A 22577-nucleotide genomic window follows, 5' to 3' on the forward strand; every position below is an offset into this window, starting at 1 on the left:
GTTTACTCAAGCAACGGCAGCAAAAGGAAAGATTTGAAGAAGCAACTTGACAAGTCCGTTCGTCACATGGAGGATTGCCAATTTTTTTTCCAGCCTGCTATTTGGAAGTAGAAGGGGTAACTTTAGAAATGCATGCTGTTGGGTAGTGACGCCTGTTGACACAACAGACCCCCGGGAATCCTGTAAGCAAAGGGCCTTAGTACTGTTGCTAGGATGGGGAAACTGGACTGGGAGAGGGGAATGCAAAGACACTGTGGGAAATAAGGGCGAAGGGAGAGCTCCAAGGACTGAGTGCGCTTCCCCCAATTTGCAGGCTTGGCTTCCAGACTACATGGGGATAATCTGTTTTTCATACATTCAACAAATATTTATGGTATGCCTCTCTGTGCCAGGGGCTATTCTGGGCATTGACTCTGTACCACGTTGTTCATAAACAACCAGTTGTTATAGTTCCTTGGAGCATGGCAGGAAGATGGCAGGGCTCACAGGCAACTATTTCCACTGCCTGGTGAGGCAGCATAAGGTAGGGGTCAAGAGCACAGATTATCTGGGTCCAAGTCCTGGCTTCATCAGTTCCAAGCTGTGTGATTTGGGGCAAGTGGCTTAACCTCTCTGTGCTAAAGTGATCTTATCAGTAAAATAGGGTGGTTGTAAGGATCAAATGGGTTTAAACATGTTAAGCACCTAAAAGAACAGCACAGGCTTCCCTGCTGTCCACCATCTGAAAGTAGAGTATTTCTAGGAAACCTTTTGTAAGCTGAAACGGCTTAAAGAGAAGCTGTTACCTTAGGATACCTCTCTCTGATGGATGCACAAGATAAATCGAGATGAAGCATAGATGCTCCCAGACACAATTCAAAGCTGTGGAGGCTTGATGCTGAGATGCTGAGTGTGGTTCCTGGGGACGAGCTTGCTGGGACCACTCCTGCTGCCGCTGGGGGCGCACGCTGCCTCTACACCAGCTTTGCTGCAAAACAAACGCTGAGCACTATTTTCACGTTTTGCCTTTTTACAAAAAAGCGAAAATGCCCTTGGGATTTCTTTGGGTTCTTGAAAACAGGTACCAGTACAGGTCTTTCGTAAAAGAGAAGTGACATTAAGCAAATTTGAAAAGCGGGGGGGGGGGGGTACCTGTGCTTGGCACATAGAAAGTGTTGTTAGTAATCAGTTTGCTACTATTGTCATCCCAGAAAAATGTGCTATGGAGGTGTTGGGTGTTATTGTTACTGTGGAAAGAGTATTGGACTTCAGGGCAGGAGACCTGGCCAAGCCACTTTAACCCTCTGTGCCTCATCTGAAAAATGGAAAATGTCATTTTACCTGCCTGTTTAGCACACAGGGATTTTATAAGAATCAGAGGATGTGAAATAATAACTTTGCGAAGTGCAGCGTGCTATTCCTGTGGGCAGAACCATTGCCTTTAATGTTAACTCCGTCCAGAATATGTTTCTGCCGGAGAGAACCGGTATTCTCACAGATTAGCTTTCTGTTAGGAGGAGAGGTGGGGCTGGAAAGCTTATTTCCTTCTTCAAAGACAAATCTCAGCCCCTTTTCTATTTCCTGTGCCGAAGGGAAGGTAGCCCGTGCTCCCCTCCCCCTCTGTAGTTAAAGCAAAGCTCTGCCTCCTGATTCCATCTGTTGTTTGCATCTGTCGGGGCTGCTAGACATGTCATTGACTCTCCAGAATTACTTTAAAGTAACCTTGATCAGGGAATAAAGAGCAGGAGATTTATCTGTTCAATTATTTGCAGATAATGTGGTGACTGAAAAGGAAGCCTGGTCTGCGGCAGGTGTTTGGAGCTGAGGCCTGCATGACGGTTAGACAAGTAGGAATTGGGTTACAACTTAAAAAATTCAGGACCGTGATATGAAAATGTCACTCAATCTGTACTGTGATGCTGGAGTTACCGTAGTAAAAATTTTAAGTCAGGTATCCAAAGGGAGTAATACTATAAAAATAAAGAACCTCCCTCAGAAGAGTCAGGAACACTTTGGAGTTTGAATTTACTGTGATTTGAAGTTTGTCCGGTCTTGATCATTTATTGCCCTATAGGAATGATTGCTGTCCTGGAGTCACAGATCAGGAAACTGAGGTGCACAGGACAGGGCAGGGGCTCCTGCTGGGGGGAGTGGTTCAGCCGAAATGGAGGTCAAGCCAGCCTGGGGTCCACAAGCCTCTTCTTAGGTGAAGAATCAGCCCCAGCTCTCTGCCTCCTTCAACACGTCCCCATTGAAGGCATCGAACAGAGATGCCTTTTCCTGGGTCTGGGGTCAGAGAGAATCAGGTTCATCCATAATCCAGTGCTGTGTGATCTTAGCCAAATACTTAACCTCTCAAAGCCTCTGCTCTAAAACAGATGAACAGCATCTTTCTCATAAGGTTGTGATGAAGGTTCAATGACACGGTTCATGAAAAGCTACTGGCCCAGTGCCTGGCACTTAGTAAGTGCTCAGTAAACAGAGGTTCTTACTGTTGTGCTGTTATCTTCCCCCAATTCTGTCTCAACAAAAGTGAATGGAGATTTTCTAATTGTAGTGTTCCCGTGAGCACCAGAATGTACAGGCCCCTGAGAGCTGAAGCATCTTTTATATTTTACCTCTGAGCATGATCAGGTGAACACAAGCAGCCACCCACTCAGAAAAATACGCCAGATCGAGAAACATCTCATCGTGGCTTTTCTCTACTTGAGGGCTCCGCTCTCTCCTGCCGAGGCTGCCTCCCTCTGGAGTGATTAGAAACAGACTGCCAGTAACTCCTGCATCCATAATCTACAGAACCAGCTGCCAGATTTCCATCCCTCTGGTTCTTTGCCGAGTCCTGAGGAAGGACCTGTCTTAACCTGAGTCTTGTACACAGCCCGATAGGCTGGGGTGTGGGGCACTATGATTGGCATTTCCATGAGAACCTTGGGGCAGAGGGTCTGGGAAGAACAGTTCTTTAGAGTAAGGCGGATCTGGCCCCGAAGAGAGCTGTGTGTGCTGTTTCAGGGACACTACTAGGAAGACAAAAGACAGCCGCTGCTTTGGGAAACACTGCTAGGGGTTCCTAAAAGCCCTTTCCCCATTTCTGATGTTTGTACCATATTTACATGAGCATCATTTAAATTGGATTCTTAAAAACATCTCATCTTTTTCTGCCCTATGACTAAAGGTTGTGACTGTGCTTTAGTTTTTTATGCCTTGGTTTAAAAAACCGACTGAACAGCAGACAAGCTGACTGTGGGAGTTAAAAGACGACCAGCTGTCAGAGTGGCTGAGACCCCAGTGGGTGGCCCCATTTCCAGGGGCCTATGATTTTCTTCCTTCAATTTTCTTTTCAGGCTTCCAGCTGAATTCTGGTGTGCAAAACCATGGGGCAGGGGGAGGAAATGTGTTTTCATCTTGGTGTGCCTAGATAATTCAATATCCTACTTTCTGCAGGGAGCTGATGACCCCCAAAGTATGACGGATGTCCCCAGTCTCAGTTTCTTTCTGAAACAGTCCCCCTTCTAAGCTGGAATCACTGGTTTGCTGTGTTTCTCCTCCACCAAGTAGGATCAAGGGCCACGTTGGCTTTGCTCACCATAAACCCGCAAAGCCTCGCTCAGCACCTCATACAGAGTTGGTGCTCAGATGGGCTGTAAAGCAAATGGATAGCCTGACCCTTGGATGTTGTGGTCAGTGGCCTGTTGATAAAGTCTCTGTGCTTTCAAAGACCCCTATTTGATTTCCTTTCCAATTTCTCTTTCTTCTGGCTCAGAGGACATCATCGGCTCGGAGGCCAGGATCCGAGCCATCACCTGGCAACAGTCGGAGCGTAGAAAGAGGGCCAGAGGAGAAGCCCAGAGGCACTGACCTTGGAGACTTGCCCAGGTAAGAGTCAGGTCTGGAGGACTGACACAGCTGGAGGCGTGGCCAGCTCACTGCCTGCTTAGTGTTTGTTTTGCTCCATCTGCTTTGGAAAATTTACTCTAAAACCCAGGATGTGGTCCTTGGCGGTAAGAAGTTCGAAGCAGTAGTTCCTAGACCCCTTTGTGATTGCCTAGACCTGCACGAAGGGAAAATCAATATTTGACTGCCCAGAGATGAAATTAGTCATGATAGGTTCCATTCCGTAACACTCCAGGCCGTTTATCCTCATTGTCAGAACTTAAAATAAAAAAGATCATGGCTGCCAAGGGGCTTAGCAGGGGTGTCTAATCTGTGGCTAAGTTGGGAGTCTGTATTCTTGCATGGTAGGCAATGTGGGCACCAAAAGATGAGACAGAGGATTCAAAGAACAATCACTCAGTCCCGGGGAGGCTGTGGATGAATTCCAGAAATCAACAAGACCACACAGCTGCAGTGGAACAGTGGCCAGTGCAGGTGGGGCCCATCGGTCAGTGGCTCCTCATTGTGACCACAGTCAGGTCCTGATGTCCCTGCAGGGCTACTGGGAAGGAGTCCAATAGACTATTCCCATGTAGGGTTCAGCACCCACAGTTCGGGAGTCTTTCGCAAGCAGGGGGAGATTAGATGTGAGCATTCTGTCCTCTGATCAGACACGGATCAGAGCTCTAAAGGCAATTAATCATTGCCTGTGGGTTCAGCACATGATCTGGCTAAAAGAGCCCGTCTGAACAAACGGAAGCCCAGCATTTGGGAGGCTACAGTTGCAGGCCTTAGAGGAACGAATGAACAAGAACTTTAAGGGCGAAAAATGCAGAACCCCCCACACACACACCTACCCCTAATCATTGACTTTAGGTCACAAATGCTTTGCAGTCACTTTTCACCTTAAGAGTTTAAGCGTCATTTTTTGCCCTGGCTTTAAACTTAGGAGGGTCATGGGTAAGTAAGAGCGGCCCCTGGTGGCTGGGATTTCCATACCTGCTGGTGTTACTTTCTGTGTGGTTCCAGTTCCGTGGTTTCCAGAGGCGGTACTTTGAACCTCTTGGCGTGAACATTGGATTTCTTTAGGGAAATGACGATCAGATGGGGCAGAGTATTCTTTTTAGCTGAGTCACAGACTATGCCTTGAATGACACCTTTGATCTCTTCTTTGCAAAAGGGGGCTTCCTTTGCCTTTCAGACCCTCCTTGGCTGTTTCACCTTTATGAACTTTTTTTTTGTCAGAGTAACAGGAAAAAGGGTTTAATATTTGGCTCTAACTAGACCAGATGATGGTCTAAATTGACTCCGGGTGATCATAAAACTAATGGATGGATTCGTCTTTTCACAAGGGAGGTCACTGCTGGCTGAGACCCAAGCTCCAGCTCTTCTGTCCCCATCTTCATGAGGTTCTAGGATCCCTTGGGAGGTTCGCAAATTATTTGGGGCCTCTATCACAGCTGGGCTGAAGAGTCACGCAGGTCAAAGGTCTTGTTCCTCAGCTTTACTCAATTATTTTTCCCTTGAAGAAGAATTGTCTCTCATCGGCATGCAAATTGAGCATGAGAGATGTGTTCTGAGAGCAGGCCCAAAGAGGCAACTCCCTGTTCACAATTAAAAACATGATTCTTCCCTATAAACATAACCACATCTATTGTGCAGGGCCATGGACTAACTCAGAAACTAGCAAGAGGTGATCGGGGAGTCAGGATATTTACAGGAAAAGAGAGTGAGCAGGGCTCCCCTGTGTGCTCTCTCAGTAGGGCAAGCCACCCCTGGCATCCACAATAATGACAGCAATAGTATTTGACATTCATTTCGCAGATGGGCTCCAGTCACTGCCAAATGCTCTATGCATAGAGGGTAAAATTTAATTTTCTTTAAGTCAATTCATTTCCGATTCTGAGTCCTTACTCTGCCAGGCTGGTGGGGGTGCTCATGCCAGCCATCCTCGGGAACCCCTCTCCTGACCTGGTGTATTGAGGCCATCATCTGTCTGCTCCCAACCCCATCACCACTGAGAGGTCCACTGGTCCAGGCCACACTGTCCCTGGAGTCCTATGACTGGGCTGCTTTCACTACACACTTGGCACGTGGGGATCTTTGGTGAGGCTGGGAGACTGTGGTCATCACCTTCTGCACCCTGCTCGCTTCCCCTGTGAGCCTGAGGACACTGTCAGGAGGCAGGGAGGGAGTCCGGACATTCTCTGCTTCCTGTGACCTTTCCCTGCCCTCTCCTCCACGTCCTGAAATGCATTTGCCTTCTCCTTTTGGCTTACCAGATAGCCAGCATTTTCTCTTCAAAGCACATACTATAGATTTTTACAAAAGATGGAAAGAACCATTGACCGCAAAGTGTTTCTGTTTCCAACTTAGAGAAAATCCAGAGAGAAAGCGCAGAAAGGTTTCTGCTGCAAGTGGAGGCAAGGGAAGAACATAGGGAGAAAAGGCAGACGTGCCAAGGATTTTCCCTCTGCACCCGTGTAATCTCTACTCTCCAGATGAGGAAACCAAGACTTGCAGACTATGCCCTCTATGTCCTAGTGGTAGAAAGTCCATTCTCCCCCCTGAAGGCTCTTCCTCGCTTTGAATACACAAGAACAGGGTTTATACATCCCCAAAGGGCTAAGTTCATCATCCAATGAAGAGTCCCCTCAGTTCAACTGCCTTGCTTCCCAGTTGCCACACGGTGTCGCTGTTGCAACTTAGCCCTGCATTGGCCAAACCCACAGAGGCTGGGTGGCGCCTCCTAGGTGCTCCGCCCTGTGCAAGCTCCTGGGCTCCGGAGGGAGGATGATCCCGCCCTCCTTGGACAAGCTTCACCCTAGCACGTGCCTCTTACTGCTCAGCAATGTCCACCCTCGGGTACAGCTGCCCTGGAAACTTGCGTGAGGACTGGTTCCAGCTCCACTGTCCACAGTCTCCTGGAGCCTTTCCCTCCTTGGGTATCAACAGCCCTTTCCCTTTAAACTCTTGAAACATAATGGGTCTTATCATATAACCTTCCCCAGGTAATGAAACCATTAGGTTGCACCAGAGGAAATGACTGTTTTTGTAGGTAAAAAAAGATCTTGGATAGTGGCCATTTCCTGTGCTTCAGCATCACGCTTGCTCATTCTCCCAAGGAGGGCCACAGGCAATAATTCAGAGATGATTAACCTTCCTCCAGGAATGACCCTAAGTGATTCCTGGGTGAGTTTCTGGCACCTTGTGAGAAGAAGGAGTGGAAACTCAGCAGCCTAGAGTTTTAACTGCTATCCACTGGCTCTCATACTTAAGCCCAAATCAGGATCACCTGCAAACCTGGTTAAACACAGGTTGCTGAGCCCTACCCCCCAACCGAAATTCTGATTCCGTAGGTGTGGGGTGGGGCCCAAGAGTGAGCATTTCAAACAAGTTCCTAGGTGATACTTGAGAAGCACTGCATTATGGGAGAGTGCTGTGTGAGTGCCCTGGCTTAGCGCTGTTGGGGTCCAGAGGAGGAGCCTTCTCTAAGGGCTGGGCTGGGCTGGGCACGAGAGTCTCCTGGCAGGGGTAGGGGAATGGCTATAGAGGCCATTCCAGGTAGGGGCAGAATTCCTGAGTTGAACCTCTCTGTGGCAGAGCAAGAAGTCAGCCCAGGCCTGGGGGTGGGTGTTCGCTAAAAGCAAGATTGGAGAAGTTTGGCCGGACTGAGGAGAGCTTGGAGGTCAGGGGAGGGGTGAGATTTTATCCTGTAGGTAACAGGAAGCTGGGGAAGTACTTTGTGGTTGGTTTGTTTGCATTTAAACAAGGGCTTATGCATGCAAGGAAAGAGTTCTGAGGAATTCAGGGCCTGGATTAGTGCACTGGAGCAGGAGGCTGGAAGGGCAGTCAGGAATGAACTGTAGTAGAAGGATGGAGGCTAGGAAACCAGCCCGAGGTAGAACCTGTTACTGAAACAAACTCAGGTTCACCTGCCCGACCTGCAGCAAAGCCAATCTGCTGACACTGGTTGTGGTGAAGGAATGTACAGTGTTTGTTGCAGGGCACCAGGCAAGGAGAATGGGCAGCTAGTGCTCAAAAGACCTGAACTCCCTGAAGGCTTTCAGGGAATAGTCGTTAAAGGCAATATTAAGGGTGAGGGTTGCAGGATGCGTGATCTGCTCATTAATATTTTTCTGGTTGGTTGGTGGTGAGGTAACAGGGTGATGTTTCAGGAATCTCTATCATCAACCTTCTGGTTCCAACCAGTCTGGAGTCTACGTGCTTGGGGTCAGCATCTTCCACCAGGTTAGGGGAAGGTTAGTTTTTGCAGAACACATCAAAGATGTGTCAGACTGTTATCTCTATCCCTTCAGGAGGAATTAGGAGTCCTGTGACTCTATTGTTGTAATAATTAACTGCTTGCATCTGCTCTTGGGAACTCAGGGAAGGTCAAACAAGAAGCAGGGGGACAATGGAGGGGCTTGTACCCAGGAAGGCCCCAGAGGGTCCTCCTCGCTTTCAAGCCCATAGAACCTGGTGATGACCTGGGTGCAGGCAGGGGAGATGGAGTCTAAAAAGATGCTAAGGTTCTAGACTGAGAACCCAAAAGAAAGATCGAAACTGGGATGTCCAAAGTGAGAGATGCTCTAGGGAAACTGTGATCAATTTTAGACACATGGAAGGAAAGACCATCAAGCCTGCTGGGAACCTGCTGGTCTGGCCATTAAGTAAGCTGGCCCTGGCCTGGGGAGGAGGAGGAACAATTTAATGGGGTGATGATGGCACATTATAGTCCCAAATCCTATGATATCACAGTGGTTTCTATTATTTACACAAGATAACCTCAGATAGTCTCACTCTAGTGCTTTTTTTTTTTTACTCTAAAACTATATTTAAGGATATCAAACATGTCAGAGTTGGGGTGAAGGACAGTAAATGAAATCATATGGGGCAGTGTTTTCCAGACTTCCCAGATCATAAGTGTTCATTAAATATATAAATTCATAGGCCCCATTCTAGTTCTTCTGAATCAGAATGGCTAGATGTGGAACCAAGGAATCTGTATTTTTAATAAACAGCCTGGGTGATTCTTTCCAGTGGTGACATTTGTGAGTAATGGTAGACTGCCTGGTCCACCTTATTGTGAGTTAAAATACCTCATTTCCTAAAGATATATACATCCCAATGTTCATAGCAGCACTATATACAATAGCCAAGACGTGGAAGCAACCTAAATGTCCATCAACAGATGACTGGATAAAGAAGTTATGATATGTTTATACAATGGAATACTACTCAACCATGAAAAGGAATAAAATAATGTCATTTGTAGCAACATGGATGGACCTAGAGATCGTCATCTGAGTGAAGTTACAGATAGAGAAAGGAAAATACCATATGATATCACTCATATGTGGAATCTAAAAAAATAAAGGCACTATAAACTCGTCTACAAAACAGAAACAGACTCACAGACATAGTAAACAATCTTATGGTTACCAGGGGAAGGGGGTGGGAAGGGAAAAATCTGGGAGTTTGAGATTTGCAAATGTTAGCCAGTATATATAAGAATAAATTAAAAAAAAACAAGCAAGTTTCTTCTGTACAGCACAGGGAACTATATTGAATATCTTGCAATAACCTTTAATGAAAAAGAATATGAAGATGAATATGTGTATGTATTATGTGTATGTATATGCATGACTGGGACATGTGCTGTACACCAGAAATTGATACATTGTAACTGACAGTACTTCAATTAAAAGAAAACCACAAAAAAAAAACCCACCTCATTTCCTGACCCCTCCCTCGAAGAGTAAGATCCAGTAGATTTGGGGTGAGACCTAAAAATCTATTTTTAGCAAGAAGGCCATGTGACTCTTTTGATAAAGTTTGGGAAACACTGACTAGGGATTACCCTCAGGCTGATAACCATAGCTAACTTTTGTTTGCTCTTCTATGAAGTGTATAATTAAGCCTCAGAAGTCAGGGATAATTAGCATACATTAAACTGCCCCCTCTCCTCTAAGTTCCTGTCCTCTAAGTTTTTCTTTCAATGACTATCTCCTGGGAATCCTTTCTGGATTTGCCACTGTGCTAGATGCTGGGGACACAGCCGATAACCCTAGGAGCTCTGGGGTTTCTGCTCCAGTGGGTGAATAGGTTGTAGAGAGGCAGTCAGACATGGAACAAGAAAACAAAAGGAAAACAGACACTTGTAGGTAGCGGCAGGGCTCTGAGAGACACCAGGAGGGGGGTGCTCATGAACAGTGGCAGAGAAGGGTGTGGCTAGTTTGGATTAGATTGATGGTTCCCAAAGTGATGTTCCCAGATCTGCAGGCTCAGCACCGAGTGGGGACTTGATAGAAATGCTAAGTCTTGGGCCTTTCCCCAGACTCTGGGATGAACTCCAGGGATCTGTTTAGCAAGCCCTCCAGGTGATTCTGATGTCGCTAAGGTTTGAGAATCACTGGATTAGACGGTCAAGGAAGGGAGTGCTAGCTGAACTAAATCTGGAATGATAAAAAGGAGGCGGGCTTGGGAAGATCCAGGTAGAGGGCCAGGCAGTGCAAAGGATCTGAGGTGGGAATGAATTTGATGTGTTAGCGAAACAGGAGACTGATTAGGGAGCAAGAGGTGGGCATGGGCCAGGTCAGCCAGGCAGGGCCTTGAAGGCCGTGGTAAGACATCCAGATTTAGGTGACATTTTTCAATAGGACCTCTCTGGTTGCTTTATGGAGAACACAAGGGGGCAAGACTGGAGGCCAGGAGGTCAGAGGAGAGGCCTTTGCAGGACCCAAAAGATGTAGGGGTGCCTTGAACTGGTGCAGATAGATATGTTTTATATGTCTATGTATTGTGGTGTTTGGAGGGTCACAAACCATTATAATACCTAGGATTTTTTTTTTTTGTTGTTCTCCCAAAAGCCAGTTTTCACCCCTCTGGGGATGATACTGGTCCACTGATTATGCATAGACTAAGGTGATAACAGTGAAGATAGAGGAACATACGCAACTTTGAATATTTGGGATATTTTAGAGATAGAGATGCCAAAACTTGCTGCAGGATTGGATTTAGAAGTGTTGCTGATAGATACAACCGGTGTTTCACATTCTTGTCCCATCCCAGAAAGAATTCAGAGACAAGACGTAGTGGTTAAAAAAGGTGAAGTGAGGATTTATTAAAGGATGGATAGTACACTCTCAGGGAAAGAGTGGGCAGGCTCAGGTGAGCAGCTGCCCTGAGTTTCTTTGGCAAGTTAGCTATACAGGATGTAAAAATGAATGGGCGGAATATTCATCCGGGAGGGAAGGGTTTGGGGTCGTGTTCCCTGATTATCATCCCAGCTCCACCTTCCCAAAGGGAGGAGGGACTTTTGTCCTTATTTAGTCTGGATCGGAAGTGTCATGGCGTCGGCGCATGATGGGTACTTCTGATCTGCAAGGCTAATTTTATTGAAATGAGGGCATAATGAGCAAAAGGTTACATTCGGACACTAGAAATTCCTGCCTTTTCTCACCTTTCTTTGTTCTTCTCCATGCCACCTGTCACCCCAAAAATCATGATCCCTTATCAGCCCCAAGGTTCCTGCTTTTCTTCCTCTGCCCAAGGATCCCTGCTACTTACATGATGTGTGGTTTCCTGCATTTGGCCTGTGCCCCTCCTTTCTGCCCAATTCCTGCCATTTGGTCTGTGTCCCCCTTTCTCTGCTTGTATCAAGCTATCTGCCTGCTCTAACAGAAGGAGGGAGAGAAGAATTAAGGAAGATTCCTGAAGTTTGGGCTTGAGCAGTTGGGGAAATGGGACCATTTGCTGAGATAGGAACAGCTGGCCTGGTTAGGTCAATTTGCTGAGTTCCGTGGCCACAGATCCAGCGTCCAGGAAGAAATCCTGCTGGTACCAGGTGAATCCAGCCAGACAGCAGGCTGACATCACGAACCTGGTCTCAAATTGGGGGAAATTTAGGATGGCCTATGATCTTAGAGAGAGAAGCAGGGTTCTCCTTTGTACCTCAGGGATGGCTCGTTTCCTGCTATATACCTGTGATAATGTGATTTATAATCAGAAACACATATTTGGTCTTCATCCCAGTCCTGGCACAGAGCTCCTCAATCCCTTGAAATTTCCTAAGTGATGAGAGCAATCAAGGTGTCTTTTGTTATGCTAATGAAGGGACTTTTGGAACTTGCCTAAAAATGAGGGCTGGTTGCCAGGGGAACTAACCCTATGATTAGACAGATGGAACTGTCAGCCCCGCCTGGGTGACCTCTGGGGAGGGGAGAGGGGCTGGAGGTTGAATTGATCACCAGCAGCCAATGATTTTAATCAATCATGGCTATGTAATGAAGCCTTCATAAAATCCCCAAAGGATGGGGTTCAGAGAGCTTCTGGGTTGGTGTACACGTGGTTTTGAAGAGTGGTAAGTTCAGGAAGGGCGTGGAAGCTCCTCGCCCTCTCCCTACACCTTACCCCAAGCATCCCTTCCATCTGGCTGTTCCTGAGTTATACCCTTTTATAATAAACTGGTGACCTAGTAGGTAACATGTTTTTCTGAGCTCCGTGAGCCCCTCTAGCAGATTGATTAAGCCAGAAGAAGGGGTTGGAGGAACCTCTGACTTATAGCCAGAAGCACAGGGAACAGTCTGCACTTATAATTGGGACCCACAGCCCACCACAGGCCAAGCTCTGGGCTTGAGGCCGGAGGTACAAAGATGAACTGGACATGTTGGTCCAGTTGTAGAGAAAGATGTGTAAACAAATCATTCTAGAAGAAGCCTAATGCTATAGGCAGGCTCTGTGGGAGCACAGGGTCAGGAGAGGGGCCGGACTTGCTGAGAATAGAAGGAGCATCCTTGGTGGAGGGGTGGGGCTTGGCAGGTGGGGCTTCAAAACTGAGACGTAGGGCTTTGTAGGGAAAGAAGATGGTTCCAGGCAGAAGGAACGCTGAAATTAGATTTATAGGAAACAGTTTAGGAAGGACTAGACTTACTAGCCTCTTAAATAGGCAATGTCAGAACTTCTTTAAATACAGAAAACAGATGTAGCATATTCATTAAGGTCAACATTTTGGATCTTTCAAAACTACAAACTGAGAACATAAAGTCCTTGGTGTTTGGGTAGCAGCAGCTCAGGGAAGGGAAGCAAAATGGTTTGGAAAAAAAAATGCAATCCTGGGCTTCAAGGATGCTTCTTACACCTCACTCCCCACTGTGGACTAAGTCCACTGCCCGTTCAGCATTGGACTCGGAGCCTAAACACATACCTCACCCAGCAGCTCTGTGTGCATGAATGCAGGTGACCTGAGGGGCTCAGAGACGTTAAGGAACCTGCCCCAGGTCACACAGACAGAACGGGGCATGGTGGGGACTAGAATCCAACTTGGTTTGATGCCACCCAAAGCCCAGGCCCAGAGCCGTTATGCTGAGTTCTTACAGGTGCCTGGAAATATTTGTGCTGTGATTTCCATAATTAGAAAGCAAACCCCAGTCTGTTTTTAAGATGTAATTTCCCTAAAAAGAAGGTCAATTCTCAGACCCAGAGAAAAGAAACATCAAAAAGCTGTGATCTGTCTTATGATCAGTGGCCAGGCCAGCCCTTCGTGACCAAGCCCCACATTTCCTAAGCAGTAGTAGTCTGGTCCTTGCAGACAAAGCTTTGCAAAGTCCTGGGTCTGCTCACAAGCTCCTGCCCAGGCAGGCTGTGTCAGGCAGAGCCCAGTGCAGCCTCCACCGCCTGGCCCGCTTCCGACTCCTGTATCTCTGGCAGGAAAAAAACACAGCCAGGAGGAGGGAGGGAGGGAGGGAGGAAAGGAGGGCGCTCCCTGACTTTTGACACTGGCTGAAAAAGAAAGTCATGTGTTGAATTAGGTGTGTGTCCGCTTTCTGTTCATCCAGTTTCCAAGGAGCCTTGAAGAAGTGGAGGAGAGGGGTATTTATCCATTCTGAGACAGTACTTGGAAAGTAGAGAAAAGTTGAAAGTGGAGGGGGAAAAAAAAATCACCAACACTCCCACATTTTACAGGGACCTGTGCTTAAAACGTTAGTGTGTTTCCCTCAGACTTTCCTCTTTTTTTTAGTTCTTTCTTGATTGATTGTAATAGCTGTATGTATATATACATATATAAATATAAAAATATATTTAAACATCGATATGCATATCATGTAAATATATTAATATAAATGTATAACATTTAAATCATTAAGAAACCTTTATTTATTTATTTATTTATTTATTTATTAAGAAACCATTTTTAGAGCAGTTTTAGGGGAAAACGGAGTAGTACAGAGTTCCCACACACCCCTCCCTCCTCTGTACCTAGTTCTTTCTCTTACTAACATTTGGCATTAGTGTGATACATTTGTTACAATTAATGCACCAATGTTGACACATTATTAACTAAAATCTATACTTTATATTAAGGTTTACTCTTTGTATTATACATTCCATGGATTTGACAAATGCTTAATGTCATGTATCGACCATTACAATATTGTGCAGAATAGTTTCAGTGCCTTAAAAATCTCCTGCATTCCTTCTGTTCATCCCTCCCTCCCTCCCCTGGCAGCCGCTCATCTTTTTTACTGACTCCATACTTTCTTTTTTTTTCTATTACCTTTTTTATTGGTATAAAATACATACTATAAGTGTATAAATCTGAGCACTTGATGAATGTTTACACTTCTGTGTAATCACACCCAGATCTAGATCTAGGTTACCTCTGTCACCCCGGAACATTCTCTCATGTGCCTTCCCAGTCAATACCTCTTCCCAAGCATAACAACTATTCTGACTTCTACAACCATTGATCAGTTTTGCCAGTTCTTGAAATTCGTAAAAAATGGGTTTTACAGTCTATATACTTTGGCATCCAGTTTCTTTTACATACTGCTACTTGATTTTTTAAAATCATTTTTTATTGTGGTTAAAAAAAGGCATAGCATACAATTTACCATCTTAACCAATTCTAAGTACAGCTCAGTAGTGTTAGGTGTAAGACACTGTTGTGCAACCAATGTTTTTATAGTTATTTAAGGTAGAAATTGAGGTCCTTTATTTGAGTCCTTCTTTTTTAATATAGATGTTTTAGTGCATTGAAGTCACTCTAAACGCTGCTTTAACTGCATCTGACATTTTGATATTTGTATTTTCATTTTCATTTGGTTCAAACACTTTCTAATTATCCATTTACTTTCTTCTTCAACTCATAGGCTATTTAGAAGTATATTATTTAATTTCCAAATAGTTGGAGATTTTTCAGATATCTTTCTGTTATTGATTTCGAATTTAATTCCAATGTAGCCAGAGAATATACTTTGAATAATTTGTGGAGTTTTTTGATTGTGTAGGATATGGTCTGCCTTGTAGATGTTTCATTTGCACTTGAAAAGAATATAATTCTGCCCCTGTGGAACAGTGTTTAATAAACATCAATTAGATCAAGTAGGTTGATACTGTTGCTCCAGTCTTCAGTATTTGTACTGATTTTTTTCTACTAGTTCAATCAATTATTGAGAAGAGTATGAAACTATTCGGTTATAATTGTGGATCTGTCCATTTCTCCTTTGATCAGTTTATGCCTTATGTATTTTGAAGCCCTGTTATTAGATAGACAAACTTGCAGAATGCTTATGTTCTCTTGAGGAGCTGAACTCTCTGTGTCATTATGATGATCTTCTTTATGCCTCGTAGTACTTATTGCTCTAAAATCAACTTTAATAAAATGTACACACAACAGATTTCTTTTCATTAGTATTTTCATGGTTTATCTTTCTCCCCCTCATTCTCTTACTTTTAACCTATTTGTGCCTTTTAAGCAAAGTTTGAGGGACTGCCTTCAATATTTCTTGAAAACTGATCTGTTGAATTCTTATGGCTTTTGTAAGTCTGAAAAAAATCTTTAGTTCATTGATGTTTTAGAAAGATATTTTCACTGTGCAAAGAGTTCTAGGTAAGCAGTTTTTTTTTTTCTCTTATTGCCTTCAAGATACTGCCCCACTGTGCTGTAGCTTGCATTGTTTCCAACCAAAAATCTGTTATCTTCCTTAAGTTTGTTCTACTGTCTTTTCTCCCCTCTGGCTGATTTTAATCTTTTTTTTACTTTTTCACTGGTTTTAAGCAATTAGGTTATGATATGCCTTGGTGTAAACTTCTTGTTTCTTGTGCTTGAAATTAGTTAAATTCTCGGATCTGTGGGCTTACAATTTGCGTCATATTTGGAAATTTTGCAGCCATTATTTCTTCAGATAGCTTTTTAAATTTCTCTGCTTCCTTTAGGGGCTCCAACTGCACATACATTCAGCTGCTTGATGTTGTCCTACAGCTCAATGATGAGCTGTTTTTTTCTTGTCTTGTCTTTTCTTTTTTTTTCTTCTTCTTTTTTTTTTCAGTCCTTTTCTCTCTGTTTCATTTCGGGCAGTTTCTATTGATATGTCTTCGAGTTTACTAATCTTTTTCTCTGTAATGACTAACCTGTTATTAATCCCTCCCAGTGTGTTTTTCATTTCAGGCATTACAGCTTTCATCTGTAGAAGTCTGATTTGGGTCTTTTTTATAACTTCCATGTCTGTACTTATCATGCTCAGTCTTTCCTCTGTGTTTCCTCCTGAACACATAGAATTTACATTACTTTTTGGAAAGTCCTTGTGTACTAATTTTATTATCTGCACAAGTTCTGGGTTGGCTTTCATTAATTGAGTTTTCTTTTCAGTCTGGGTCTATTTTACTCCTTCTTTACATGCCAGACACTGTAGACTTTATGCTTTTGGATTCTGGATATTTTTGTATTCCTATAAATATTCTTAAACTTTGCTCTGGGATGCAGTTATTTGGAACAGCTTAATCCTTTTGGGTTTTTCTTTTAAGCTTTGTTAGGTGGGACCAAAGCAGGATTTAATCTAGGGTTAATTTTCTCCGCTTCTGAGGCAAGACCTTCTTAGCACTCTAACAGATGTCCTGTGAATTATGAGGTTTTCCACTCTGGCTGGTAGGAATGGGAATTATTCCCAGCCCTATATTAGCTTTAAAGATTCTTGCCTATAAATCTTTCAGGTGGTCTGTACCGAGTCTCAGGTGGTTTCCACACATATCCATGCTGATCAGTACTTTGCACATCTCCAAAGTCCTCTCTTTGTTCAGCTTTCACTTCTTGGTACTCTGCCTTGGGAACTCTAGCTGCCTTGGTCACCCCAGACACCCAGCCCCATCCCCTTAAGTCAGGGAGACCACATGGCTCCAGCTGGGTTCCCCCACCGTGGGCCACTTAAGGTCCTAAGCTGGGGCGGTAGCAGGGCTTACCCTGTTGCCTTCCATCTCCAGGGATCTCTGTCCTTTTTTCCCATGTCTCCTGCAGAAGCAGATCCCCCATCAGTCCAACCCCCTGTTGTAGTTAACAATTCTTTATATGACACTTTCCAACCCAGGCTCTCTGAAAACATCTAAAAGCCACCGTATCAAGTTTCTCTAATTTTAGGTGGAAATGCAGCAAAACACTTGGCATTTATTTTGGGAGAGATGAGGAGGCCCTACTAGAGAAAAAGAATTATAAGAGAGAGGATCCCAGGGCCAAGAGTTATTTCTCTTTTCTCTTGGAGAGCAGCTTGTACCACAGACACTTGCCGTCTCTTGTGTCTTTTTACAGCTTCAAATGCCAACTCTGACAGCACTAAATCTTCCCAAATGCATCACTACAGCTGTGTTCGAGCTGAAAAGGAGACTAGAATGGTCTTTATGTCTTTGACATTGAACCAACTTGGCCCCCACGAATGTTGACTCACCACACACACACACACACACCCCATGTAGATGAATGGGATTAGAGAGAGACAGACTTCAACAAAATGGCTTGTGGCTGGGACTTAACCTAACAAGAAACCCTTAGTCACATTTTGGAACTCAAATCTCTCGTAGGTGACATGGGTAACATCTTCTTGTTCAGAGAGTGGTCCGAATGGCTGAAAGACTTCTCCATCATCACGGGACAATTCCATTATGTTCCCTGTTTTGTACTTCATTGACTAAGGGAGGAAAATTATTTTACTACATGTTAGAAGTCTTATCAAGAAGGAACATAACGGGAGGGAAGGGTACAGCTCGGTGGTAGAGTGCGTGCTTAGCATGCACAAGGTCCTGGGTTCAATCCCCAGTACCTCCGTTAAAAAAATAATAAAATAATAATAATAAATTTAGAAAAGAAGAAATATAACAAAAACATATTTACCTCTATCTCTTGTCCAAAATACCCTTGTGGTGTCAAAATAAAATAACACTCCAATAATCCATGGACATGGGCAAAATTGTCATTTGCATTTTTCCGTGGATGGCTGGTGGGGTTTAACTTAAAATTAAGAAAATCTTCATATTCTCAGTTAAGCATTCTACCCAATTCCTTGATTTGTGCTTATTAGAGTTTTAAAAATCTTTCTTGATTGTAAATAAAAGTAGATCTCTCTTGTAATGGGGTTGTAGTTTTATTTTTGATATTTGATCATTAAGAAATGTACAAATGATTGGAAGTAATTATTATGCCAGAAATGCATTTAAATGAATTCCTGTTTTCTCGAGACAGTATCTGCATACATTTGAAGTACAGTGACAGGCAGATGGAAGGAGGAGACACAGAGTCCCTTCCAGCTACCGGGAAGGCCTGCGTGTCACATTCCTAATCCAGCACCGAGATTGAGAACCACACAATTGGTTCAACCCCACATGAGGGTTGCTGAAAAAATTGGTTAGAGGACAGTTTTTGAATCTACTTGGAATTCAGGTGCCTGCGCTCTTTCTGCAGAAAAGAACCCTAGTTTAACCACGTGTGCTTCATCTAGTGCTCCTTACAGTATCTAAAGAAGGGGAGCTTCTCTATTGCGCACGTAACAATTATGAGAAACACTGAGTTCAGTTTTAAAAGCCCCTGACAGAAATGTAAAAACAGAGTGCTTATCTCATGCAACTCTTGTTAGACAGTCATTAATAATTGACCCAGAATGACCTATCATAGTTCGTCCAATCACTTACTAAGTTCTCCAGGAGATTGTCTTCTTAGGCCGTCTTCCTAGCTTGAGATGGAAAAGGAAAAAAAAGAAAAGCTGAGAACTGGGCCTATTCTAGGGAAAAGAATACATCTGAGAAGCATGATTGTTCACAACTTTGGAGCATCTTAGTTATCAGACTTAAGATACACAGGGAGAAAAACACAAAGCAAAGCAGGAATAAAGACACTGCATGCGTTAGGTGGTTACGGGAAATGCAGCTGTGTCATTGTGAAGATCTACACGGTCCCCAAATTCGCCAAATTTATTCTGATTTCATGTTGGGAAGAACTGAAAACATTCTGGAGCCTCGTTTACTTTCTTTGGCCAGGGTCTCAGCCTTACTTCTTCTCAAGAAACCTCACGTGCACAACATGGCCTGTGAATGCAAAATGCGTGAGTGTGATGATTTCATGTGGGGACATCGTCTCATCCTTTGAATTAGACTAACTTATGAAAATTACAAATCATTCGCAGGCTTCTGTCCTTTATAGTTAATAACAAGTCACTTGCAGTGCACCCCTTAACTCATCAGACCCCCCGGTGCACCAAGGGACACGTGGTGGAGTGGTGCTGCCTTAACCTCATTTCTTTGACAGAGGCATTTAAACAAAAGTACTTTGCCTTTTCTGGGTCCTGGTTTCCTCACCTGTAAAATGAAAGGTTTGGCCTAATGGATTACTAGAATGCGGTGATCGTATGGAAGATACGATCCTTATCCTTAGGTCAAACCACCATGATTTGGGAGCTTTTCTGCATATTTAGAATCCTTGATTTGGGTTCAGTTGTATTTGTCCATCCATCCATCCATCCATCCATCCATCCATCCAACTATCTGTCCAACCACCCATCCACTCACATGTTCTTATATTCGATGTTTGCTATACGCCAAGCACTGGGGAAACAATATTGAAAAGAGGCGAGACACAGCCTCCATTATACTCCAGTGGGGGAGGCGGTCATCAGTGCATGTCCGTGGCAGCTGTGACTAGTGCCCTCACCAAGGGGGCCTGTGGAAGGAGACCTGATTCCAGAGGCCAGGCCAGGGAGGCTTCACTGGGACGTAGAGATTGGGCCTGAGATCTGCAGAGAGGAGCAGGAGGGCTCTCAGCTCCAGGCAGATGCAGGGACGAGGAGGTCTCTGTGGGACGAAGCAGGAAGGGTAGACTGGGGCCACAGCGGACTGCAGACTCGGGTCACCGGAGAAGCTTCCCGTGAGGGTGACAGGATCAGGCTTTCACTTCCAAGCCGTTGCTCTGGCTGCAGCCTGGAGAACAGAATGCAGGATGCAGGGGCTGGAGTGAATGGGAGAAGAGGCTCCAATGGTCCAGGAGAGGCGAGGCCGGCAAGTAGAGGGAAGCAGGCAGCGGCAGAGCCCTGGGGCCGGAAAGGGCTTGATCTTGCTTTGCACCAGGGACTCGAGTCTGATCTTGAACCTCTCTGTAAATGTGTCTTCGTATGTGCAGTTCTGGGCGGGCATCCACTCTGCCTGGCTACCGAGGGGATGAAACGTAATCATAACTGAAAGTACTTGGCCTTAGTAAGTACTCAGTACATGGCAGCTCTCCCTCTTGACGATTTTGTTCAATGGTTTTGCTGGTTCCCTGAAAGCCTGGTAGTGCAGGGGCCAAACTTGTTTTTCCCTCCACCAGCCTCCTTCCTCTTTTTGAGCATTCTTAGTCACCTCGAGTGTGTCTTCAGAACTGTGCATTTAGAAGCCCATCCAGATGTGACTGTCTCCAGCTAGGGTGGTGGAGAGGGTCTTTTCTGCACGCTGTTGTCTGCTCAGACCTTTGCTGCAGCACATCACCCCTCTTCTCGTCCCCGCACCCCCTGCTTCTCTCTTTGTTGTGCTGGGGCATCTGGTCTGCACCAAGGAGGCTGCGGTCCCTGGGCCCTCCCCACCTCAACTCACAGGCAGGGCGTCCTGCGGGCTGACAGCCTTCCACTGAGAACACCACGCTGCCCGGCCCACCAGAGCTGCCTTTGGATTCTGAGCTGAACCGCCATCCCACACATTCTGATTCAATCTTGAAGCACAAAAGGACATTATGTAAGCTTCAGTTAATGCAGAACCCTCACAGATCAGTTCTCAGAATTTTTCCTGCCCTTGGGCAAATCTGCTCCTGGTGAGTAACTTTAATCTGGTTTTAAAAAAAAAATTGCTTCTGATGGGCAATCATGAAGATTGCTGGTGCTCAGTGTGTGTGAAATAAACCAAGGCTGGGTCCTTATTTTGAAGGAATCTTGTGCCTCACACTGAGTGGGAAATGTGTTCCTGGTTGCTCTCAGACCCACAGGTCTTCAAGATGCCCAGATTGAGTGACTGTATCACCTTGTCCCCAGACGGTCATGACTTCAGGCAGCCTAAAGGGAGGCCACACGCCTGTCCTGAGCCGGCAGCTGCTGTCAGAGGCAGGACCACTAAGTGGCTTTGTTTGTTTTATTACAGCACAGAGAGGGCTGTGTTCTGCGCCTCTTGAACAAGCAGATGCAAATAGGAGCACTTCATTTCTGAATTACACACCACTAATCTCATTAGCTACCAAATGGTTTGACTCTTAGTTAATGAGTGAGACACTGTTAAGTGTGAAGTGCTTATTAAAAGGAAAATGGCCAGAATCAGGAGGGCAGAGTTGCTGGTTCTGGGACATTCCCTTGAGTTCCAGAAATCCTGCTCTGCAGAGGCCAACCCAAGAGGTTTCACACGTGTCAGTCAGTACGGGGTCAGGGCTCTCCGTGGGCACGTCTGTCCCTGTGACCATTTGAGGATTGGAGGGTTTCACGTAACTTATTCTCTGAGTTTTCTCTTCTTTGCCCTTGTCAGCTTGGCTTTTGGTCTGAAAATGCTAATCTGGTTGAGACAGTAGCCAGCTCTCTGTCTTGGGTCCACTGGAAATATTTTCAGTGTCATATGTGTAGGAACAGACGTTGAATCAGGGTGGCTGGTGCAGTGACGTGTACACACCTCCTTCAAGGATGTCATATGATGTCGTGTACATTTCATAGGTGAGGGCCTTGGCGAGAGGCTGCACTGGAGCCAGGTGAAGAGCCTCTCACTCTCTGTGTCAGTCCCTTTAGGCTGCTACTATAACAATACCATAGACTGGACGTTTATTTCTTGCAGTTCTGGAGGCTGGAGAGCTAACATCGAGGTGCCAGCAGATACCATGTCTGGTGAGGGCTCACTTCCTAGTTCACAGATGGACGTCTTCTCTAGGGTCCTCACACAGCAGAAGGGGCAAGGGAGCTCTCTGGGGTCTCTTTTATAAGGGCACTAATCCCTTCATGGGGGCTCCACCCTTATGACCTAATCATCTTCCTGAGACCTTATCTCCTAATACCATCACCTTGGGGGGTTGGATTTCAACATCTGAATTTTGAGGACATGAACATTCAGCCTCCCTCCTTGGAGGTTTTTATTTTGGAGGCAGCAGAGAATGAATAAGAAGACCATGGCCCATCAGATTCAAGCTCACCCTCTGTTCTCAGGGTTCTCATCTGCAACACGGCAGTGAGAATACCCGTCTTGCAGGGCGACCGGCAGAGTGAAATGAGATACCCCAGGTGACGCATGGATGTCTGATGAATTTCATCTGTCATTATTTTCCTGGCTTTTCATTTTGGAAAATTTGAAACCTTAAAAATGTTGAAAGGATAGTTCAATAAATGCCCAGGATAGCTATTGTGTTAGGCTGCTCACACGGCCATAGCAGAAGACCACAGAGCGGGTGGCTTCAAGACAAGAAATTTATTTTT

At 45.1% G+C, this 22577-nt stretch overlaps 1 protein-coding gene across 14 annotated transcripts in view; it reads left to right on the plus strand.

The window, feature by feature from the left end:
- TACC2 (transforming acidic coiled-coil containing protein 2) overlaps window positions 1-22577 on the plus strand; it is a 196058-nt gene that overhangs the window by 35097 nt on the left and 138384 nt on the right. For all 14 annotated transcript variants that reach the window (XM_072972028.1, XM_072972029.1, XM_072972039.1 and 11 more), the window contains exon 3: window positions 3740-3852. In XM_072972028.1, the coding sequence (XP_072828129.1) occupies window positions 3740-3852 (113 nt within the window). The remainder of the gene's footprint in view (window positions 1-3739; window positions 3853-22577) is intronic.

The sequence above is a fragment of the Vicugna pacos genome, chromosome 11 (genome assembly GCF_048564905.1).
Source record: "Vicugna pacos chromosome 11, VicPac4, whole genome shotgun sequence".
Taxonomy (NCBI): Eukaryota; Metazoa; Chordata; class Mammalia; order Artiodactyla; family Camelidae; genus Vicugna; species Vicugna pacos.